Source organism: Gopherus evgoodei, chromosome 2 (genome assembly GCF_007399415.2).
Source record: "Gopherus evgoodei ecotype Sinaloan lineage chromosome 2, rGopEvg1_v1.p, whole genome shotgun sequence".
In the NCBI taxonomy this organism is placed as follows: Eukaryota; Metazoa; Chordata; order Testudines; family Testudinidae; genus Gopherus; species Gopherus evgoodei.
Window position 1 is genome coordinate 17,091,748 of NC_044323.1, and position 23,947 is coordinate 17,115,694.

Below are 23,947 nucleotides of genomic sequence, written 5' to 3' on the forward strand. Positions count from 1 at the left end.
GATTCCTAGTGTCTGTCAAGACGCTATATTAATAATTGTGTTGTAGACAGGACATGGGGTAAGATTTTAACCTGCAATCAATTTGTCTTTAAAAATAAACAAACTATGGAATAAAGGGTGTTGGAAACTGAAGTCATTTATTGAGCTTCAGGTTATGGTTTCAGCAGGAAGCAACAGTGCTGGAGCTTTTCCATGTTTCCTCTGCCAATCAGCTTCCAAAATGGTAGTATCAAGACAGTAGCTTAGTGTCCAGCCGTATTCAGTCCATGCAGCCCCTGTGCTGAGATTGCCAGCAGTCAATGCTAACTGTAAGGGAAGGGGATGTGTGGTGCAGTGCGGTGGCATTTCTGTGGAAACCACTAACCAGCTGAAATGGGATTCAGAACACCAGGGTTCTATTCTGGGCTCTGCCACTGGCCTGCAGAGGAACCTTGGGCAAGTCACTTTGTCACTCTGTGGCTCAGTTTCCTTTTCTATGAAACTGGGATGATGATACTGATCTCCTTTGTAAATCACTGCATAATTGCCCGTTCTGTTCATTCCTTGTGAAGCACCTGGCTTTTTCTTATCAGATGACCATGACTTGCACTGTGAATCAGAGCAGGAATTAAAGCCAATAAACATATTATTCACAACCACGTATATGATTATCATCTGTTTGCCTAGTATCCCCTTGTTTTCTCGCTCACACAGTGCATACAGTAATGAAGCATACCACAACTACATTGAAGTTAAATGTAGTTCAGAACTGCCCTTGTCACAAGTCTAGAGTGCCATAAGTGGAGGAAAGGTGGTATAAAGATGCCTTTGTATCCTGTCATCCTCGGGTCAATGGCACCAGCCATTTACCTGGGCACATGGGCAGCCCCAGCCATGTCCCCTTTCTTCTGGGGGCTGGGAGAGGGATTTAAAGTAGACACCATTATTCCACTCTTAGGCCACAGCAGCAAAGTAGACTTAGCTGGCCAAAGAATCTGGCCCATAAAATCCGAGACAGGTGTGTAAAAGTGAAAATAAAATGTCACTGCATCTCACATTGAGATGATCTGCAGAACCTTGTGCATGACAAAATAAGAGGGATGTTTGTTTCCCATCCTGTAGAATACTAAAGAAGTGCAGCAGTAGGATTCGTGGCTGGAAGGATGTGTTGGTTGTTGCTAGCGTATCAGGTCACTGAGTGACTGTTATCTGTTCTGGCCAGAATGGTTTCCTGCACAAGGACAATTATGAAAATTCTTTTTTTTTTGTATACCCAGTAGCAGGAGGCTGTAATTAGTGCTTCAAGGCAAATGGTGACCTTTTGGAACTTTTCCTGAGGCTTGTTAAGCTTAAATTAGTTTCTGATGTTTGAAAGCTTGCACAGACTTAATCTCTGGGTCCCATTTATATTATAATTACTGCATGATTCACATTTGCATTCACTTGTCCCTAGTTTCAAAGGACCTGTATCCTTAACCGTTAAGGATGGCTTCGTGTCTCCAAGCTCCTTTGTGTATGGCTCTGTGTCAAAACTCCTTTGGGTGAAGGAAATAAGCAATGTGCCCTCCTTCTCTTTCAGTGTAGCATTGCTTCAAAATATAAGGCTGAAATGAAAGTCTCTTTCACACAAGCAGAAGCCATCCTAGGAGCTTTTCCTCCAGGAAAAAAAAATAGGATGGTATTAGCTTGTTTGGTTTTGTCAGTCGTTTACAACATAGTTAATAAAGTAGTCTGAAATTAATTAAAGTTGTCACTTTTGTGGATGTTCAAATTACATTTCCGCTTCCTTCGATCAGATTTTCGTTCATCTATTATAAAATATTTCATTGTAGGTTTATGCATCATTAATTTTGCATAAATTACCCTCAATTGCTCTCTGACAGGGATAAAAAGTGAATAGGAAATGATGAATAGGAGTGTTTCATAAAAAAAAGAAAGAATGAACACAAATAGCTCCATATAGTTTCCAGTGTAATAAAACCAGAGTATTTATGGGATGAGAAATGAAAAACCCATCACTCCCAGATTCTGAAAATCACTCCATTCTGAAAATGGTGCAGTTACTCATTTTACATAGTTTGATCCTGTTTTGTTCTTTAGTTTTGCTTTGTAAATATGAGCCACCCCAAAGCGCCCAAACGTTGTTTGTTTATAGCCAGGAATCCTCATTGCCTGGTTGCGCTGTACTGTTTTTATATATTTAAACTCCACTCCCGGGACATAAACGACCATGACAACAGGATCCCCATGAGGCTTCAAATAATGAATCTTCACAAAACAAGCAGTGGCATTCTGCACTCTGAAAATTATTTTCAGCTATATGAGCGACCTGGGATGAGCTCATTGTTCTTGAATGTACAGTATAGATGTTACTAAAGCTTGCTGTAAGGAATACTGCTTCATTCACCTGGATCACCTATTAGGTTTATTGTTGGCTTTATTTCTGGTTGCGAGATACACGTTTAGCACCTTATTAATGCAGTCAAGGACATATTAAATCCTGGGAATCCATCTGAGGAAAAATAGATTAAGATATAAACCTGAAAAGCAAAGTTTATAACTTTTCAAGTAAGAATGATATCCAGCATTGGATAACTAGCTAGGGAGCGATTCTTTTGTTGTAGGAGAAATTGCAAGAATCTTGCAAGCTGAGTAGAAGCAAGTGCACATGCAACTGTACATTTAGGAGTATATCTCTCTCCTTTGCACCTGCATTTGTTTCATTAGTGCTAATAAGTTACATACGTGCTTTGAAAAGAGAGTATCTCCTGTATGATATGAGCACGAGGAAACACCCTGTTCTCCTGCATGAACTTGATTGTACATTATATACCCAGGCACACATCACAAATGTATGGGCACATACCTGTGAGAAATGTTCCACTGCAAATTGTGTTTTTCTCAATATTAGCCTATTGAATGCTATAACAAACTCTAGTATATTTGAGAAATACATCCAAATGGTAACCTGTGCTCCAAACTGACTCCTGAGCTTGGGGAAAGCTTGGCTTAAAACTCCTTGCACAAACCTAACTTGATAAAGGACCCAAAGCAGAACATGTTTGATTCTGAACTTGGGGGAAGTTTGGATCACAGTCTGAACTTCACAGCTCAGGCCCAGCTCCCAACCCTGGGTTGGAACCACAATACTGGATCCAAATGTTTTATTTTATTTTGGGGGATGTGGGGAGAAGGGTTTTTAGGATCCAGCTTTGAATGACACAGCTCACTCCCCCTCTCTAATATTTGAACATCTGAGGCCTCAGTAATGGTGGAAGTGTAGCTCTGTGCCCTCTGCTCCATGCCAGATGGGTCTGAGCTGCATGCGCCCCTGGTTTCCATCTGACCTGATCACTGGGAGTGTGTGAAAGTGCCAATGACTTTTCCTAAGGATTGCAGATTATTCACATTCTTCCTTACAGCCACCCACCAATATTAAAACCGTGGCCACAGGTCACTTGATAGGCGAGAGATCTCAGATCAGTGTGTGGCTGGAAAGGAGAAAGAGCCATCCAAGTTGCTCCTGAGGGCACTAATACCATCACAAGCACCTGCCCAGCCATTTTCCTGTCTCATCACAAAATTTCACAGGTTATCTATGAAACTGGCTTACTTTTCTAAATAACCTTGATTTTTTTCAAACTGCCCTGATCCCACAAATGCTTATTCACATCTGTAATCTCTCAGTGAGCTCAACGGGGATATTCATAGATGTAACGTTACTCAGATTCCTGAGTGCTTACAGGATCCAGGGCCAATACTTGTTTAATTTTTCCTCACTCAGTTGCCCTCCAGACTCTTCTTCATCAGGACAAGTAGGTGCGTCTGTACTTCAGGCACATAAGGACAATATCTCCATATAGTAGTACAGGAGCCTGAAGCACCGTCAATGTTGTATGAATGCCACTTTCTATGTTACACCAAAACAAGACAGGAGTGATGATTATTTTTCCAGACTAGACACATATAAGGAAGTAAAGATTAAAAAATGAAATGTCTTGGGAGAGGGTGAATAGCAGCATAAATCTCAGTTTGATGTTTGTGATAACAAGTTTACACAGCAAAACATCAGGAAAATTTGTCTGTGGCACCGACTAAGCAATACTGTTGATGGGACAAAGATTTTAATTATAAGCAGCAGCTCAGAAGACTCCCCATGCCTTTATTTATTAGTATGATAATATCACCCGATGTGTGAACCTTATGCATTATGTATAAATAATTCATGAATTAGCAAATAAAGAGATCTGGAATCTATATGCGGAGGTGGCGGATGCCAATTATCTCACTTCTGCAGAGCCAGCCCCTCTCGGTTCACATTGTTTGCAGCTGCTCTTTTAAATCATTCATCAGCGCTTAAGAGATATGCTGGTGGTGCTGGCAGAGACAATTTGAATTTTCATTGTTTACACACTGTGAATTTAGCTTCTGGTCTGAAATTATCTACCACACTGAAGCCTCTGAGAGACTACAGATGAAAAGAATAGGACAAGCAGCATCTCTTACTTTTTAATATATATATATATATATATATATATATATATATATATATATATATATATATATATATATATATATTCTTGATTATTTTCCTTTTGCAATGTTATATCTTTTTTGTGGTTGCTGTTTAATTTTAATTTTTAATTGTCACATTTTTCCCATGCTGCTCAGAGCATGGAAGAATGACAAACATTTTCAAAACTCTCTCACAAGTTTTCTGTATGAATACATGACAGATGTTTTGCTGATGGAGCTGTCAAGTGATAGAATGTGAGTTTTCAGTTTTTAATTTAGCAATTTATTCTTTGCCACCTAAACACCTAGGATTGTCTCTTGCTGTCTGTTTTTAAGCTGAATTTCCCATTGAAAATAATGATAAAAGATGCTTAAGAAATGATGTGCCATGACCACTAATCTTTTTCTTGTCAAATTACTCAGTTATTCTGTTGATACTTATTTTCAGAGAATTGCCAGTACTGTATTCATGCTAAATTTATAACATAAGTACATCAATACTGGGTCAGACCAATGGTCCTTCTAGCCCAGTATCCTGCCTTCTGACAGTGGCCCAGATGCTACAGGGGGAATGAACAGAACTGGCCAAATTCGAGTGATCCATCCCCTGTCGTCCAGTCCCAGCTTCTGGCATTCAGCAGTTTAGGGATATCTGGAGCATGGAGTTGCATCCTTGACCATCCTAGCTAATGGCCATTGTTGGACCTATGAACCTCCATGAACATATCCAAGTTTTTTTTGAACCCTGTTATACTTTTCACCTTCACAACATCCCCTGACAACGAGTTCCACGGCTTGATTCTGCATTCTGTAAAGAAGTCCTTCCTTTTGTTTGGTTTAAAACTGCTCGCTGATTAATTTGCCATTGTCATTATGGTGACGTGGCTTAATGTTACTTCCAGCATGGATAATGACTGTGATTGTGTTCTCATGAAAGGCTATGTGAGAAAGCCAAATTATTAGCTTTATTAATTGAAATCCTGTGGATTGATACAGGATCATTAACTACAGTAGTATCTAGGAACACCCGGCATATTACATTTCATGTATATGTTCCCCAGTGAAAATCTTCAGGCCTGATTCCCCTCTCACCTGTGCTAAATGTAAATCAGGAATGAAGATGTCAATGACTCTGGCATCAGTGGAGTTACATTGATGTAAAACTGGAGCCACTCAGAGGAGAAGCAGACTGTTTATATGACAAACCCATGACACTAAAAGGGTGTCATCAGGAGGAGGGAGAAAACTTGTTCACCTTAGCCTCTAAGGATAGAACAGGAAGCAATGGGCTTAAACTGCAGCAAGGGAGGTTTAGGTTGGACATTAGGAAAAAGTTCCTAACTGTCAGGGTGGTTCAACACTGGAATAAATTGCCTAGGGAGGTTGTGGAATCTCCATCTCTGGAGATATTTAAGAGTAGGTTAGATAAATGTCTAACAGGGATGGTCTAGACAGTATTTGGTCCTGCCATGAGGGCAGGGGACTGGACACGATGACCTCTCGAGGTCCCTTCCGGTCCTAGAATCTATGAATCTATGAATATTGGCTTCCTTTTGATACTAGTGGGGAAGCACACTCTGCAGATTGATAATTGCTTCTTTCTCACCCCCTTTCAGTCACCAGGCACTCCCAATCCCTGCAATTTCCTACTGCCTGCAATGGTGTTTGGCTTTTCATGGGCTATGCAGAGAGTGGGCAGCTCCATTCCAGCCCATAATAAGAAGTTTGATATAGTCTTGGACTATTTTGGCTTAATTCTGATCTTCTTTACACTGCTTTTACCCGGATGGAATTCCGTTGATTTACATGAATTTGCTACTCTTGATTTTGGACTCGATCCTGTGAAGTGCTGAGTGCTTTCAACTCACTCTGAAGACAATGGGTGAGTACTAAAGGGCTCAGTACCTCTCAGGAACGGACTGTCACAGATCCTAGGCTCTCATGCAGTGAAGCACTAAAGTACCTGCTTAACTTTAAGCAAATGCCAAAGGCCATCTCTGTTTGGCAAAATACTCGAACAAGTGCTTACTTTAAGCATATGCTTAAATCTTATTGGGATTTAGATATACACTCAAGTGCTTTGCTGATTCAGGGCCTAACTGAAAGCATAACCAGGCCCTGGTATAGCAGGGAGAAGAGGAGAACATGCCCATACATTGATACTTATTTTTAAAAAATGAGTAAATAAGTGGACTATGTCAGGACTCAGGAGTCCCAATCAAACTTCCGTTTGAAAGGGCTCCAGAGAGAGAGAGAGAGAAAGTACCGTGCAAACTGTGCCCTCGCTCTGTTTCTGTCATCTCTGAATATTTCATCGAACAAATTAGATTTTGCTATTAGATCTGTAAATGACAGTGGATGGCATTTGCCAGATGGTGTGTGTATTGTAACTGTCACATCATTATCGGTTTAAAATTGACGTATGGGAAGTCGGCTAATGAACATGCACTATATAATTTCCAGAATTCAACTCCGCAACGGTAGACATTAGCCACTTAGCACATTGTGTGTGGTAAAAAACAGTGACGTTTAACAAATGTCCACATTTTTAACTAGGCTAATCTCTAAACTGGTTTGTTCAACTTAGTTTAGAAGTCAACACTGAACGACATTATGTACTTCGTGCCTAAAATTATACATTTTTTTTTCTTAAAGACTTATACCTTGGCCATAACTAACATACGTAATTATCAGGAATACTTAACTAAATTGTCAGGAATAAACTCTCAAACTGGATGGCTCTATTCAGTATACTATGTCTACAATTTTTCCACTTGTAAAGAAAAGCAATTAATAACTCTAATTCTTTAGGGCTGTGGATATATTTGTTTCAAATACCTTTATTTGATATTACCATAAAATGAGAGCCTGGGTCGGCACTTTGCTCAGCTTTATAAAATTTGTTTGGGAGGAGGGCAATAGAGTGAGAGAACACTCAAATAAAATAATACATAATATATGTATTGTTGTTAAAATACATAACTGGATTGTTTCTGTTTATCTATTGACTTCTCACAGTATTGCCAATGCTAGCACAAAGAGGTACAAAAAGAGAAATCAGAATATATATCATGTTTCTCACTTGCATTCTCTCCTTTGTATAAGGGATATCTTTATTAGGAAGAGACTGATCCAGCTTTCACTGAAGCGAATTGAAAGACTCCCATTGTCCTTGATGGAAATTTGATCAGGCCCTACTTGAATAGTACTTTAACTTATTTTCACTCTAAAGCCTTGGTTCAGTGATTGAGGGAGAAGCTTTATAAATCAATATGTTTAGTATGTCATTGTGTATCAGTAGCTGAAAAGCTGCACCACCCTCTTCAGTAATATTTAGCACTGTTTGAAATCGACTTTCTATTTAGCTTACTACCTACAAAACAAAATGACTAGTCTCTCTCCATGCTCTGTGATGATTCAGTTTCATTCTGAAACCATTTAGCTACCAAAGAATGAAGGAATCACTTAGTTAATGAAGCAAATTCGCTGTTAACAGGGACTGAAAATCAGACCAGCCATGTCAGTCAAACAGTACAATGAATAAACCTACTGCTTTCATTCATATCAGTGATGCACAAATGGCAAACCTGTCTGAAATGAAGACTGATATAAATTTGGCAACAGGATGTTTTCTCTATATCAGATCCTGATCTCATTTACACCAGTGTAATTGACATCAGAATCTGATCCACTTAATTTGATTAATTCTTTGTGTTCTCTGTGAAGAAAAAAAATACAACACTTTTGTGCTATTTTGTCCCTTTCTGCAATACATACAGTGCTGTAGTCCTCAAGAACATTAAATCTAGTATTTTCTGTGTCAAGTGGCACATCATAGCCCATGTATTTTTATATTGCATGTAAAGAATTAGTGATAATCAGAAAACAATAAGTATTTTGCATGAAAATTTCAGAACAAAAAGTAAAAAATAGTTTTGTTTGGTTTTTCATAATTTTTCTTAGACTAGGTCTACACTTTTGCTGGCAGAGTAATGTTGGTTAGGGTGCAGGGTTTTGTGTTTTTTTTTAAGGACATAGCTGTAGCCCTTGTGTAGATGCAGAAGTGCTAGCATAAAAGTGCTTTTTTCCTGTATAGCTTATATTGATTACCAACCAGTATAAGCTATACTGGCAAAAGTTCTTTTCTGCTAGGATATGCTGCACCTACACGAGGAGGGTTTGCCAGCATGGCTGTACCAATATAGTTATACTGGTAAATCTTTTCTAGCATAGACCTGACCACAGAAATTTTCCAGTTTTTCAGTGAAAAACTAAAAATGTTTGGTTTTCTGTTCCTGATCATTTTTTGTTTAGAAAATATTGTGGGTGCTTGAAGTTTTTGGGCACTGAATTGAGACACCTTAAAAGGGAAAGATTCTCCAAGGGCAGATGATGAGCACCATCTGAAAGTCAGGCCCCTCTGAAGGGCATTAAGTTGGCCACCCAAAATAATTTAGTAGCTTTTGAAAATCTTAGCCTGTCGGCTGGATCTCACCATCCTCTCGCCACAGTAGGGGACTAAGAAGCTGGACAACTCTGCAAGGTCTCCCTCATGGAGTTTCTCCCACACTATGTCCTTAGCAGTGGGCAGGGTTTTCCCCCTGTATGGAACACGCTACACTTCTACCCCAAGCACAAAGGGATCCTGAGTGATCTGCAGGAGACAAGACTCCTGTGTCTCCATAGCAACCTGAGTCCCAGGCAACCTATCCCAGAATATTTCCTGGCAGCTGAATTCCAGTAGAGCCATTCTACCAAGGGCCTCCTCTGGCCACAGCTGCCCGTGGAACACTCCAGTGCAGAGAAAACAAAGAAACAATGGTGCTGCTGAATGGATTTTTGGTTGTTTTTTAATCTTGAACATGTACTTCAGGGCTTGATCCTACAAAGTGCCGATCACCTTGCAAATCGAAGGTCAGTTAATTTCAGTGGGTCTGCTCCTGTGCTTAAAACTAATCCCATCCCTAGGTGCATTGCTGGGTGGGTGCCAGAGGTTTCAGCACTTTTCAGGATCGAGCCCTTAGCTGTAGGATTGTTAAAGCATATCTCCAGTTCACTTTCCACATGCTTACAGGCATGCAACTCAGAGTGTGCAGTGCTATGCAGATCACTTAACATTTGAAATTGTCAGCACAAGGGGAAATGCAGAAATGAGCCCCTTCCAGTGCCACCTTAAAGATAGTGGTGGGATAAGGTTTCTGCCAAGCCTTCAGCTGGGTTTCCCTACACAGCCAGATTTAAACATTGCAACCTCAGCAGGGTGCACAGCCACATAGCATGCGTGATTTGAATTGGAAATATACACTGTACTGCTTCTAGCAAAACCCTGCCACTAAGATTCGAGCCTGCACTAGCTGCAGGGAAGCTACCAGTACTGACCACAAACTTGGCACTGGAGCCAGTGCCACAGAAAGGTTCAGGATGAAAGGTGCTGCCAGGAGCACCTTACTGTCTTTCCATAAAGCTAGCGTGTATTGTACTGCCAACCATAGCGTGCATATAGGGTAGCTGGGAAGATGGCCAGCTCCCCTTGCTGCTGCGATCCATCCCTTGTTATTGTTCCCTCTTCCTATTGCCTGGGTGCAATAATGGGAGAAGACAAGGAACATAAGCATCTGGGGTTAGGAAGAAACAGTTTATCCATTATGGGGTTTCTTCCTCATCAACACTGCTAGTGACAAGATATTGAGTTTGTTGGACTGCTGGTATGAACTGGTATGGTGGTTCCCACCTTTCTGCCCCTATCTCTGCCACTCCTCAATACACCTTTCCACACGACTACCCCAGCAACGAAGGGCAGGATTTAGACTTTACTGCCAGTTGTCCTGCAGAGTGACGGTCAGCTTCTCTGAGAAAATCACTCCCTGCAGCTGGCAGGTGTTGGTACGGCACCTAAGGACACTGGTTGTGGTCTTTTGGTGCTACCTCAATGTAAATATTAAATAATACTCATCCTCTTTACATACTGGCTGATATCCCATTGCACAGTAGCTATCCACCACAGTTCTAGGGTGAACCTGTGACCTTTTGTATTATTGGAACCTACCTGGTGTTTGATTTAAAAAAACATACAGCATCTATGTAACAGCAACTATTAACCAGGGCACATAAAATGTAAATGTTTTGTGCAGTGATGTTTGTGTGTCATTAGACTAAATTAAAAAGCATATGATTTAATTGTGTTTGTGCTAATTAAAATATTTACAGATTAGAGAGAAATGCATTTATTGTCCCATTGGGAAAGGGCCTTGAAACCTCACATGTCTTGGAGTCTACAGTGCTGTCATTTAGTCATAGACTGCTATGTATACCTGAGTGATTTGCTTTTTAGATTACTCTTCCGTGACACATAATTCTCAGGAGCCTCCAACTTCAAGGCATTCAAAAACAGGTTTATATGTACACATATATGTGTTTGTGTTTTAACCAAATGTCTTTCTTTCCCCTTCTTTTCAAGGGCCAAGAGTTCCAATTGTGACTGTTCACAACACGACAGATAAACAAAGTAAGTACTGGGCTGTATTTGGTATGTCAGTCAGGCAATGTAATAAAATACGGTCATTCTCCCTTATTTTCAACAGGGAGTACGCAGACTTTGCCTATATGTGGGCCACACAGACATCTTAGCTGGAGCTGAAGGGTTGAAACTTATGTATATTATACCGAGCAGATTGCAAGGCAGGTGGGGTGCCTTGAGTAAAGCTCATTGTGCTAGATGCACAATGTGCATGTTTTAATATTACCTTGTCCTCCCCTCCCCTGCTGTGTGTTTCATCTATCTGTTCAGGTTTTCGGAGCCTAGACTGAAAAGGGCTGACTTTCAGTAAGAGTTTGTACAGCCCCTCGAACAAGGAAGCCCTGGTTGCCGAGAGGAGTCCTAGACACTACTCTATATAGCAATACTAACAGATTGCTGTGGAAGTGCAACCAGCAGAGACCACAAGTTGCATCAGACAGTGCTTATCTTTACTGTGGAATGTGGCCCAAAGCTTGAGCAACACCTCCTGGAACTGTAGTCTCCAGGGGTCACACGGCCATAGTAAAACTAAGCGCAACTACACCTGAGCTTCACGGGCAGTTCTTACTCCACATGAGCAAACTAACCAGGTTTCGGTGCACCATATCCAGTGGCTATTGGATTTGTTATTCTGCTGGTTGTCAGCTTTCAAGGAGTCATAAATAGTTGTAAGAGTTACTAAGGGGAATGATTTTCAAAGGCACAAAGGGCAGTTTGGGGCCCAACTCCTACCTAAAGCCAATGGGAGTTGGGACCCTAACTTCCATTTGTGCCTTTGAGAATCTCCTCCTGCGTTATTTATTCAAGTGGCATGTAGGTGGTTAACATTGTAGCTAAGTACTTACTTGGCCTCCATTACTGAGCACCTCACCACCATTAATGTATTTATCCTCACATCATCCCTGTGCGGTAGGGCACTGCTATTATCCCCATTTTAAAGATGGGGAACTGAGGCACTGAGAGGCTAAGTGACTTGCCCAGGTCACACAGGAAGTCTGCAGTGGAGCAAGGAACTGTATCCAGGTCTCCTGCATGCTAGGCTGTCACTCAAACCATTGCAGTTTAATTTCTGAAAGTTGCCTTCAGATAAATATTTCTAGAAATGTTATGTATATGTTCACTGATGAAGAACGAATTGGAAATACCAGTCATCATTAATATTGTAGAGTTGCATTAATCTGATACTACATAATCATGGAAAAGACATGTTTAACACCCAATTGATGGAGTGATAAAAGCCTTTACAATGGGTACCTACCAAGTGTATAGGAGGTTGGGGGGTGGGATTATCTAATGATTTGAGCACCCGGACTTGAACTTGGAGTTCTAGATTCTATTTGCAACTCTGCCATTAACTTATTATTTATTTGTGGTAGTGCCTCGGAGCTCCAGTCATGCAGCAGGACTCCATGGTACAAACACACAACAAAAAGTCCCTGCCCTCAGGAGCTTACAATCTGGGTGTAAGACAAGAGAAAACAGATAGATACAGAGTACAAGGAGCAATGCGACAATATTGTCTAAGGTTATTTCTACATTTACAGTTGTGTGCAGAGTACATACACTGCACGCTCCCCCCCCCCCATAAATAGCCATGTAGATAGTGACCCACTGGTTAGACAAGTCATGACACACCTGAACCGTAGCATATACACCCTACGCAGCTCTTTACTTGCCCAAGCAGTTCCCCATCCACACTTGCTATTTTTTAGCAGTGTAGTGTCTTGCTGCTGGAGCTTTCCACATGCCCAAACCCTTCCCTGCTGTGTGTAGCTACATCCAGGAGTGTAGCTGCAGCCTGCTTTTCACTGTGCTGTGTAGCTACGTACTGGAATGTAGCTGCAGCCTGCTTTTCACTGCAGTGTGTAGCTACATCCTGGAGTGCAGCTGCAGCCTGCTTTTCACTGCGGTGTGTAGCTACATCCTGGAGTGCAGCTGCAGCCTGCTTTTCACTGCAGTTTGTAGCTACATCCTGGAGTGCAGCTGCAGCCTGCTTTTCACTGCGGTGTGTAGCTACGTACTGGAGTGCAGCTGCAGCCTGCTTTTCACTGCGGTGTGTACCTACATCCTGGAGTGTAGCTGCAGCCTGTTTTTCACTGCGGTGTGTAGCTACATCCTGGAGTGTAGCTGCAGCCTGTTTTTCACTGCGGTGTGTAGCTACGTACTGGAGTGCAGCTGCAGCCTGCTTTTCACTGCAGTGTGTAGCTACATCCTGGAGTGCAGCTGCAGCCTGCTTTTCACTGCGGTGTGTAGCTACATCCTGGAGTGCAGCTGCAGCCTGTTTTTCACTGCGGTGTGTAGCTACGTACTGGAGTGCAGCTGCAGCCTGCTTTTCACTGCGGTGTGTAGCTATGTACTGGAGTGTAGCTGCAGCCTGTTTTTCAGTGCAGTGTGTAGCTACGTACTGGAGTGCAGCTGCAGCCTGCTTTTCACTGCGGTGTGTAGCTACATCCTGGAGTGCAGCTGCAGTCTGCTTTTCACTGCAGTGTGTAGCTACATCCTGGAGTGCAGCTGCAGCCTGTTTTTCACTGCGGTGTGTAGCTACGTACTGGAGTGCAGCTGCAGCCTGCTTTTCACTGCGGTGTGTACCTACATCCTGGAGTGTAGCTGCAGCCTGTTTTTCACTGCGGTGTGTAGCTACGTACTGGAGTGCAGCTGCAGCCTGCTTTTCACTGCGGTGTGTAGCTGCATCCTGGAGTGCAGCTGCAGCCTGCTTTTCACTGCAGTGTGTAGCTACATCCTGGAGTGCAGCTGCAGCCTGTTTTTCACTGCGGTGTGTAGCTACGTACTGGAGTGCAGCTGCAGCCTGCTTTTCACTGCGGTGTGTAGCTATGTACTGGAGTGTAGCTGCAGCCTGTTTTTCACTGCGGTGTGTAGCTACGTACTGGAGTGCAGCTGCAGCCTGTTTTTTCACTGCGGTGTGTAGCTACGTCCTGGAGTGCAGCTGCAGCCTGCTTTTCACTGCAGTGTGTAGCTACATCCTGGAGTGCAGCTGCAGCCTGTTTTTCACTGCGGTGTGTAGCTACGTACTGGAGTGCAGCTGCAGCCTGCTTTTCACTGCGGTGTGTAGCTACATCCTGGAGTGCAGCTGCAGCCTGCTTTTCACTGCAGTTTGTAGCTACATCCTGGAGTGCAGCTGCAGCCTGCTTTTCACTGCGATGTGTAGCTACGTACTGGAATGTAGATGCAGCCAGCTTTTCACTGCGGTGTGTAACTATATGCGCCCTACACCCTGCCACTAGTGTAGACAAGACCTAAGTAGACAAGACAGATACAGGGTGGGGGTAGAAACCACAACGAGAATGAACCATGTGATGGCAGCAAATGTCATGTTAATTTCATGAATTTTCTTGGGGTGCTTACTTAGGAGGAGATCTACTAAATGGGAAGGAGGTGAGGGTGACAGGGCAGAGGAGAACAGAGTAGCAGGTGCAGGTGTGGTGGAGTAAGGTAAGCTGTGTGACCTTAGGCTTTCTGTTTTAGTCTCTCTATGCCTCTGTTTCCCTATCTGTGAAGTGGAGATAGTAATACTTGCCTGCCTCAGGGGCTGTGATAGTGAGAGTGGGCTAGATTCTACCATTATTTACGCCAATCTGAATCTGGAGTTACGTTATTTACAGGGTGCAACACCAGAGCAGCTCCCAGCACCCAGAGTGCACCAGTGAACCTGGCCCACAAACAGCTGCTGCATGAGGCTGAGTACCCTCATTTCCCCTTGAAGGCTGTGGGAGCTGAATCTGTCCATGGCAAGAGAGTGGGTCAGGCCCAAGGAGTGCAGGGGCAAAGTGGGTGCAGAAATCCAACAGCCGGACGTCAGAAAAGAAATGATTTGTGTTCCATCTTTCCAAATCATTTCTTTTGTGAGAGTGGCCTGACCCACTCTCTTGCCATGGACAGATTCAGCTCCCACAGCCTTCAATGGGAAATGAGGGTACTCAGCCTCATGCAGCAGCTGTATTTGTGGGCCAGGTTCACTGGTACACTCTGGGTGCTGGGAGCTGCTCTGGTGTTGCACCCTGTAAATAACATTACTCCTGTTCAGACTGGCGTAAATAATGGTGTTCAGTGGGACAAAAGTGGGCGGTTGTTCCAAGCACAGAGAGTAACATGGAAGAAACGGTGAAGCCAAGGGTTTTGTTATCAAATAACAAGCCTGGACATGAGCAATCTTAGGGTATGTCTACACTTTGAGTTGAGGGTGTGATGCCCAGTTCGAGGAGACAAATGTGCGCTCGCTCTGCTCAATCTAGTGTAGCCAGGGTGATGCAAGCGGTGGGCGGGGCTAGCGTACTTGAGGTAGCTAACCCTTCCCACCATTCCCTCTGCTGTGGCTGCATTCTGTTTTTAGTGCACTAGCTTGATCAGAGCTAATGTGGGTATGTCCCCTTGATCATACTCCTCCAGCTCAAAGTGTAGATACATCCTAACATTGTTTTTATGGACCTGATTCTGAACTCTTTGCTCAGGTAAATCTCCCATTGAAAACAGGATCAGGCCTGATGCCGTGTCATGATGTGTAAAGAAAAACACAAGGCTCCCATCTGTTGTTTAAATGTCGTGTGGGTGATTTCATTCTTCCTGCTCTCTCAGTGCACTTTGCTGATGATGTGCCATTGAACTATTTCTCCCTACACCCCACCAAAAAAGTCTTGTACATAAGCAGAGCCGGCAGGGCACAGCCACAGATGTGTATCTGCATTATTTAAAATCTCTTCCTGTAAGAATGCAGTTGTGACTGGGTAAAGTTATGACTAGAGAAGGCATGTAGTTTAGATTCATATGGGTGTTTGGGGGAAAAACGCAAATAAAATCAAGATTTGCCTTTCATATGGTTTAACGGAAATATAAGAGGGTGAAACAGAGTGGAAAATGTCCAGTTTTATGTATAGTGCAACTTTTGTTGTTAAGCCATCAGCACTAAGTAGAATAGTGTGCTTCATTTGGGAGATTGCCAAGGAAGATATATTGTACACTGTAACAGGGTCCTATGCCTTCTGAGAGCCACCACATGGCCTGCCTCAGTTTCCCCTCTTGTTTTCTCAAATAACTTAGACTTCTCTCTGTTCAGTAATACCCCTCCTTTGAGCCTGGTTTTACTGGAAAAAAAGCTAAAATAAGGGAGAAGCGGTGGATGTGATATACCTAGACTTTAGTAAGGCATTTGATACAGTTTCGCATGGTATTCTTATAGATACGCTAGGAAAGTACAATTTAGATGGGGCTACTATAAGGTGGGTGCATAACTGGCTGGATAACCGTACTCAGAGAGTAGTTGTTAATGGCTCCCAATCCTGCTGGAAAGGTATAACAAGTGGGGTTCCGCAGGGGTCTGTTTTGGGACCGGTTCTGTTCAATATCTTCATCAACGATTTAGATGTTGGCATAGAAAGTACGCTTATTAAGTTTGCGGATGATACCAAACTGGGAGGGATTGCAACTGCTCTGGAGGACAGGGTCAAAATTCAAAATTATCTGGACAAATTGGAGAAATGGTCTGAGGTAAACAGGATGAAGTTCAATAAAGATAAATGCAAAGTGCTCCACTTAGGAAGGAACAATCAGTTTCACACATACAGAATGGGAAGAGACTGTCTAGGAAGGAGTATGGCAGAAAGAGATCTAGGGGTCATAGTGGACCACAAGCTTAATATGAGTGAACAGTGTGATACTGTTGCAAAAAAAGCAAACATGATTCTGGGATGCATTAACAGGTGTGTTGTAAACAAGACACGAGAAGTCATTCTTCCGCTTTACTCTGCGCTGGTTAGGCCTCAACTGGAGTATTGTGTCCAGTTCTGGGCACCGCATTTCAAGAAAGATGTGGAGAAATTGGAGAGGGTCCAGAGAAGAGCAACAAGAATGACTAAAGGTCTTGAGAACATGACCTATGAAGGAAGGCTGAAGGAATTGGATTTGTTTAGTTTGGAAAAGAGAAGACTGAGAGGGGACCTGATAGCAGTTTTCAGGTATCTAAAAGGGTGTCATCAGGAGGAGGGAGAAAACTTGTTCACCTTGGCCTCCAATGGTAGAACAAGAAGCAATGGACTTAAACTGCACCAAGGGAGATTTAGGTTGGACATTAGGAAAAAGTTCCTAACTGTCAGGGTAGTTAAACACTGGAATAGATTGCCTAGGGAAGTTGTGGAATCTCCATCGCTGGAGATATTTAAGAGTAGGTTAGATAAATGTCTATCAGGGATGGTCTAGACAGTATTTGGTCCTGCCATGAGGGCAGGGGACTGGACTCGATGACCTCTCGAGGTCCCTTCCAGTCCTAGAGTCTATGAGTCTATGAGTCTATAAAAACAACACAAAAAGCCTTCTCTCCCCCGCCTTTCTTAAACTGGGTACAACTCTTCCTTTCTGGGGTACTGTCTCAAAACTCCCCTGCTGTCTCATGACCCTCCCTGCAAAGAACCTGAGCTCAGGTCTTCCTGCCTGGAAACTTACCTGGTGTCTCAGGGACTTCTCTGCTTTAGCAGGCCATTCCCAGCCCTTCCTAGCTGGAGCAGTTCCCCTTGTCTCTGGATCTTCCCTGCAGGAGCGTCTCTCACTTTCCACTACAGTTTCCTCTTCCTGTTTCCTGCTCTCCTCTGGCTCTTTGTAGAGCCCTCTGTCAGACCCCATTGAGAGGCTGTTAAAGAGGCACAGGGGGACTGGACCAGTTCTCTCTTAAAGGGCCCAATCCACCTGTGACGTACATTTAACCATAATTTATTCCCCTTCCCCATCTCCAATTAACTGTTTACAATTAAAAGTTTTCTTTATGATGAAATTCAGACAGAAACAGACAGGCACAGAAATCAACAGCATCCATAGGAGTAGTTACGTGCATGAGACACAACATGCCTCCCATTTCTGAGAGCCTTGGCAAAAACAGAGCACATGACTGGGATTCAGAACACTTGGGTTCTATTCCTAGCTCTGCCACTGGCCTGCTGGCAGACCTGGGGCAAGTCCCATCACCTCCCTATGCCTCAGTTTCCTCATATGAAAGGTTGGGCTAGCGATACTGACCTCTTTTGTAAAATGTATTGAAATTCTGGATGAAAAGTGCTTGGTAAGAGCTAGGTGGTGCACTTCTCACTGGCGCATTCCTGGAGGAATAGTACAGACGCAAGCAGCAGGAGCTAACCAGGAGCAGATCACCCCTTCCTGCAAGAAGCACCTGGGGTGGGGAAAATAAACTCCATGAGGTTTCCCCAGATCATTGTGCCTGATAGGGAGGGTTTGTCCCACATGGAATGGATAGAAGGGTTCTGCCTTACCCTGCAGATCCCCCAGGATCTGTGCTGATCGCCACCAGCACAGCACCACCCACCCCCTCTAGCTCAGTTGGATACGCTGGAACCTTCAAAGGACTCTTTCTGGAAACCATCCTTAATGGTGCTTCCCAGCATGGCTACCATCATACCAGCTTTAAAAGAGGATTGTCAGTATGGACTGAGCTGTGTAGAAAAGTTATTCCGGCCTGGGCCTGCATTTGTTTTTCTGCACATGTGTTGCTGGTTTCAGCAATGGACATGGCAGAATGGTGTAGCTATCCCCTGGCCTGTGGAACTCCCTCTCTGGGATCCAGGGCAGAGCAGATGGAAACAGTGCTATGGAGGCAGGGCAGATCCAAGTACAGAAGGAATTCCCAATGTGTGGAGCTTGGCCCTGGGGAAAATGCAGCTTTTGCAACGCATAAATACCAACTGGTACTTATTGATAGATACTAGATGCTAAAACAGTCAAAGAGGCTCAGAAAATACCTCTTTACATTTCAGGTTAATAATATTGAGAACATATTGCAAACCTGCTGTTTCTTTAACCTTAACACACTGTATAAGTATCTACTAGCATCTCAGCCTCTCTGTGCTCTCTACAGCTATACTGATGCATCCACCCATTTTGTCCCTGGTGGAGGGTTTGGCCTGACCCCTTTGCACCAGTTTGTCAGGAGTCGTCCCACTACAGTCAGTGGAGTTACACTGGTGTAAATCTGAAGGAACTGGGAGGACCAGCACGGCCATAGAAAAAGCCAAACTTTAGCTAAGGCAATCCCTGTGTTTCTGCAGGCTACCCAGTCCTAGGATGCTACAGCATTAGGCTGTCAGAAACATTTCCACAAGTCAGGGATTGCTTCCTAACTCTGGGAACTGCAATTACAAGGAGGCTATGTGAGTTCATCATTAGTGAGTAATAGTATTGCTGACTTCACCCTCATGCCTGCTGTATAGTTTTTATGCAACTCGTACAGTACTGTTTGGTCACTGGTAAGCCTAGGCCAGTTTTTCATGTTGTTTCTTACAGAAGAGGTTAGGGGTGGACCACCTCTAGGAGAGGGGGATCTTCTTGAATAAGCTTCTTTATTTTACATTTTAAGTAACTGAGAAAATGGCCTGCTTTGTATCTGCCTATTTTATGTTTCGATCAGTGTCGATGAGGCTGGGCACATGACTAAAGCAGTCCAGATTTGGCCCTGATTTTGGACTTTTGCACAGAGCGAGTTAATTTTTGGACATTCATGAGTCTTTTTGTAGCTGTTTTTTTCTCTCAATTTTCTTTTTATGTAGATATTTTGATTTTCCCATGGCTATAGATGTGACTGCATATAACAGCGTACACCTTATAGTGCTCTCATGATATTGAAAACAGGATCATAAATGACCATTTTGGGTATAGTGTGAGAGCTATCATGGAATGTAACAAGCAGATAAAATAATTGAAAGAAGTGGCATAAAACATACTGAGAATGTTGCTGTATATTGAAAGTTCTAGGTGTACAGTATTTATTGCATAGGTAATTAGATAGAGGCATGCACAAAACTCATCCTGTTTGCTAGAATGCATGATTTCTGCATTTGATTAGCATTTTCCCAGGTTCTTCATTTTCTATCATTTTGTTGCTTCTAAATAAAGGAGACAATTATGACAGTTGAATTTACTCATTAATTTGAGGCCATTACTCTATAAAGGGAGTTTGTCTCAGTATTCTGCAATAATCTGATAACAATGAGTCATGCCGAATATTATAGAGTGCTTACATTTAATTAAGCACTGACCATTTGTACTTCACAGACGAGGCTTCCCTGTAGTCCTAAAGCAGAAAAGAAAGTCCTTTAGGAGATGTGCCAATCTTTTCTTATTTCCTTCGCTCTGTTCCTGCCTTTCTCTGGATGCAATTATATGAACAAATAAAATGGGTTTACTGAACTCCCCTGTGTGGCAGACCTCTTGCTGCTGATAAAGCTAGTTGTGTGGGCCATAATTAAATGAGAATCCTAATATTTAACTAAACTTAATAGTCTGTTGCTTTGGAGCTTTTGTGGGAGTTATGAATTCAATAGAGATGATCCAGGCTTTTCAGAAACATGTTGAATAGTCATTGAACCATTATAGCCACTTGCTGAAAGAGCTGTGAAATGTATTAACTAGTAACAGCATGTTTTTGTGCTGTGCCTGCTTTTCTATTCACTGGAGATGGGCATGACTAAATGTGATTCAGAACATGATTATGAACTACCTACAGTATTATATTTTCAGGAAGGCCTGAGGGAGAAGTATCCATAGGCATAAGTGTCATTAAAGTGCAGTTATAGTCAATAAAATGTGTAATTGGTGTTGGGAGGTTCCACATTATATTTTACTCAGTGTCTTCCAGATCAAATAGACTATATTTATTATCATTTCATAGGGAAAACATTTTCTGGGTCAGACACTCAGCTTAAAGAAGACAAAGTGTTTGTAGGGCCAGATTTCAAGAGAGATGGGGTCAGAAGGATGGGCCTCCGCTGGAGAAGGTCCTTGTATGTCGAAGCTGAGCCCTAACTACACACCGATGAGGTTCATGAATCAAGCCTGCCTCAGCCAGACTCTCGCTACAAGAATCAAAAGGCACTGACCCTTGTCAGAACCCACTGTATCAAGGAAAGGAGGGAAGGTATCAACTGGCTCCCTGCACCCAGGACACAGAAAAGTTACCAGGATATTAGGGTCCAGGCATGTGGTGCAGAATCTGGGAACCTGGGAGTTACAGCTGGGCTTGAAGAGACTGATAGAAGGAGAATAGGGGGCAGGCAAGTACTTGGTTGAAGGCCTGCTGGTGCAGGGACCACTCCTCTGACAGAGTCGTTTCTGGCACAGCCAGTCCATTGGAAGATTCAGAGAGCTGGGTACATGCAGGGCTTTGAAGGACCTCAGAGGAAGAGGACATTGGATTCTCCTTGGAACGGAACATTCTAGTCCTGCCTTGATGATTCAGGTTGGCCACCGTGGTTGTGTTGTCCAATGTGATCAGGATTTGGCTGAGGAAGGAACTGGAGACACAATTTCCAACAGCCTTGAGCTCCAGGGAGTTGCTGTGGCACTTCGTTTCCAATGGCCTGACTCTGATGAGTTGTTAGATGCTAGAGGTCTTGAAGTAGGGCAAGGCCTGTCCAGCCTTCACTTGCTGAAGGGAATGAATTAGGCCTTTTCTGTCAAGAGGGAAGAGAACAAATCTTGCCAGAAAGGCTAAGAATGGAACCTGGCCTGCAGCAAAATCATGCATAATCAGATACAGTTGCTCCATGTTGGGATGTGTCTCCTGACCTCCTCTCCACGTAGCACACGTTGGTGCTGAGAACCCTCAGAGCTCTTCAGCCAAGCAGCAGCTCCAGGTCCATTGTTAAGCTGTTTTGGAGAGAAGTTGCTCAGCTGCTGGCCTCCTGCCTGGAAGGGAGGGGCCAGCTGGAGATGAACCACCAGCAGGAGAGAGGTTGCTGCTCAGCAGGTAGCAGCTCAGCTGCTCAGCATTCAGGTACAGCCTGGGCAGAAGGGAATGGAGTGCCACCTGGAGACCAGCTGATCAGGAGAAGGGAACAGCTCAGCAGGGGGCAGTGGAACAGCCGAGAGGAAGATGTCACCCTAGGCAACTGCGTGATATCTGTAAAAGTCATGGCACCAAGCACCCATGAATCCAATCAAAGTGGGAGCCACATGGGCTCAGCCCTCAAGTTGAGTTGGGAATCTAGGAACTGGGACACTTAAGTTTGGTGGAACACTTGAAAATGTAAGGCTTAGGCCTTCACCACTAGAGTCCTCCATACCACAAGCACTATCTGTCTGTGTTGTATCTGTGCATGGCTGGCTGATACAGAGCATAGTGCTGGTCCAAGGGAGATGTTTAGAATGTGAACCAACTCTGCTGCAGTTTGCAGAGCTGTGTAGTAAACAATGAATGATGTTCTGTTTAGAGCTTTCATTGACTCTTAATTGTTTCATATTGATTCCACATGCCTGGAGAACTCTCGAACAGAATATCTTCCCCTAGAGTGAAAATCTCAACGAATATACATTTGTGCCAAAAAAATCCTCTTCTCCCATTCCATTTGAACTGTAGAGTGAGCTCTTAAAACGCATTGATTCCACTTTAATCTTCTGTTGCTTTGTCTGAGGCGAAAACACTGTTACAGCATCTAGACCAGGGGTTGGCAACCTTTCAGAAGTGGTGTGCCGAGTCTTCATTTATTCACTCTAATTTAAGGTTTTGCGTGCCGGTAATACATTCTAACGTTTTTAGAAGGTCTCTTTCTATAAGTCTATAATATATAACTAAACTATAGCTGTATGTAAAGTAAATAAGGTTTTCAAAATGTTTAAAAAGCTTCATTTAAAATTAAATTAAAATGCAGAGCCCCCCAGACCAGTGACCAGGACCCGGGCAGTGAGAGTGCCGCTGAAAATCAGCTTGCGTGCCGCAGGTTGCCCTGATCTAGACTTAGAAGGCTAGAGCCTCAGCTGGTGTAAATCCACTTAGTTCTATTGATTCCAGTGGATGCCAGTTGATACCATCTCTTGATCTGGGGCAAAGGTGTTTTTTTTCCCATCTGGGATAATAGACCCCATAATAATTCTCTGAATCTGGAGCATATTTCAGCAATACTTTAGCTGTGCATCTCTCATCATAGACTTCAGAGGGGACAGAGTGTTTAGAAGTAAAATATTTGTTTTAAAAATATTAAGGGCCTGGGTAAAATGTTAAATTGTCCATGCATAACTCCAAAGGGTTTGTGTGTTTTTTGTCCTTATTCTTTCAGAAATTTTTGAGCTGGAGGTAAATGAAAATGTGCAGCTGACTGTAAATGATAGGCAAATGCCTAAAGTGGAGTACATGGAAATCAAGATAGATGATTACAGTAAGTATCTCTTTTCACCTTATGCTATTATTGTTGTGAAATAATCATCTCAACTGGATTGGTGGGAGGAAAAATTATCATGGCTCTCCGTGACATCGTCCAATTTGGGAGGCACGTAGAAGGAAATGCTACATAGAAGGAAGTTATTCTGGAGACAGGAGTTGATGAGGATGGAGGAGACAGAAAGAGAAAAGGATACAGATTATATAAAAAAAAATTGACCCTAGGAGATGACATGATGTGGATCACCTGTTCATTACAGGGCGTGTTTGCTGTAACATGACTGGTTTATTAGTTAAAATAGGTTTGAAATGGAATATTATATGTGCTTGCTAGTTACAACTGTGGCAGTCTCTCAATACAGAGCAGTAAATTGGTGATTACTGCTTGATTCACTGCAATCAGGAGACATGCATGTAAGAGATTTTCAGTATCAGTGATTTAAAATTTGTCATGAAACCCACGTAATTTGATAGAGGTTGGAAAAAACAGCTGTACAAGAAAAGGAAAGACAGAAGCAAAGGAAGATCTTATTTGCAGCAGGAAAGAATGAAACTTGGAGCAGTTTAAAAATGCAGCTAGTTCTCTTTTGTGCCACTCCTCAATTAAATATTCTCTCCATAGCTGTGTGCAAAAGAGGTGAGATGAAAGGAAGGGGTGGGGACAGAGATACAAACAAATAAACGTAATATAGACAAAGTTAGAGTCAGATAGTTCAGATATTTTCCACCAGCCTCCTTAGCTGCACCTGCAACATTTTTAAGAGTGTCTGTTT

At 42.9% G+C, this 23,947-nt stretch overlaps 1 protein-coding gene across 7 annotated transcripts in view; it reads left to right on the top strand.

Moving 5' to 3' along the window:
• The window catches only part of DPP6 (dipeptidyl peptidase like 6), an 863,093-nt gene that overhangs the window by 818,618 nt on the left and 20,528 nt on the right, over positions 1–23,947 (top strand). For 6 of the 7 annotated variants that reach the window (XM_030550076.1, XM_030550078.1, XM_030550079.1 and 3 more), the window contains 2 exons: positions 10,952–10,999; positions 23,074–23,172. In XM_030550076.1, the coding sequence (XP_030405936.1) occupies positions 10,952–10,999; positions 23,074–23,172 (147 nt within the window). Of the gene's footprint in view, positions 1–10,951; positions 11,004–23,073; positions 23,173–23,947 lie in introns of those variants that run through there. The other variant, XM_030550081.1, reaches the window with a different exon arrangement.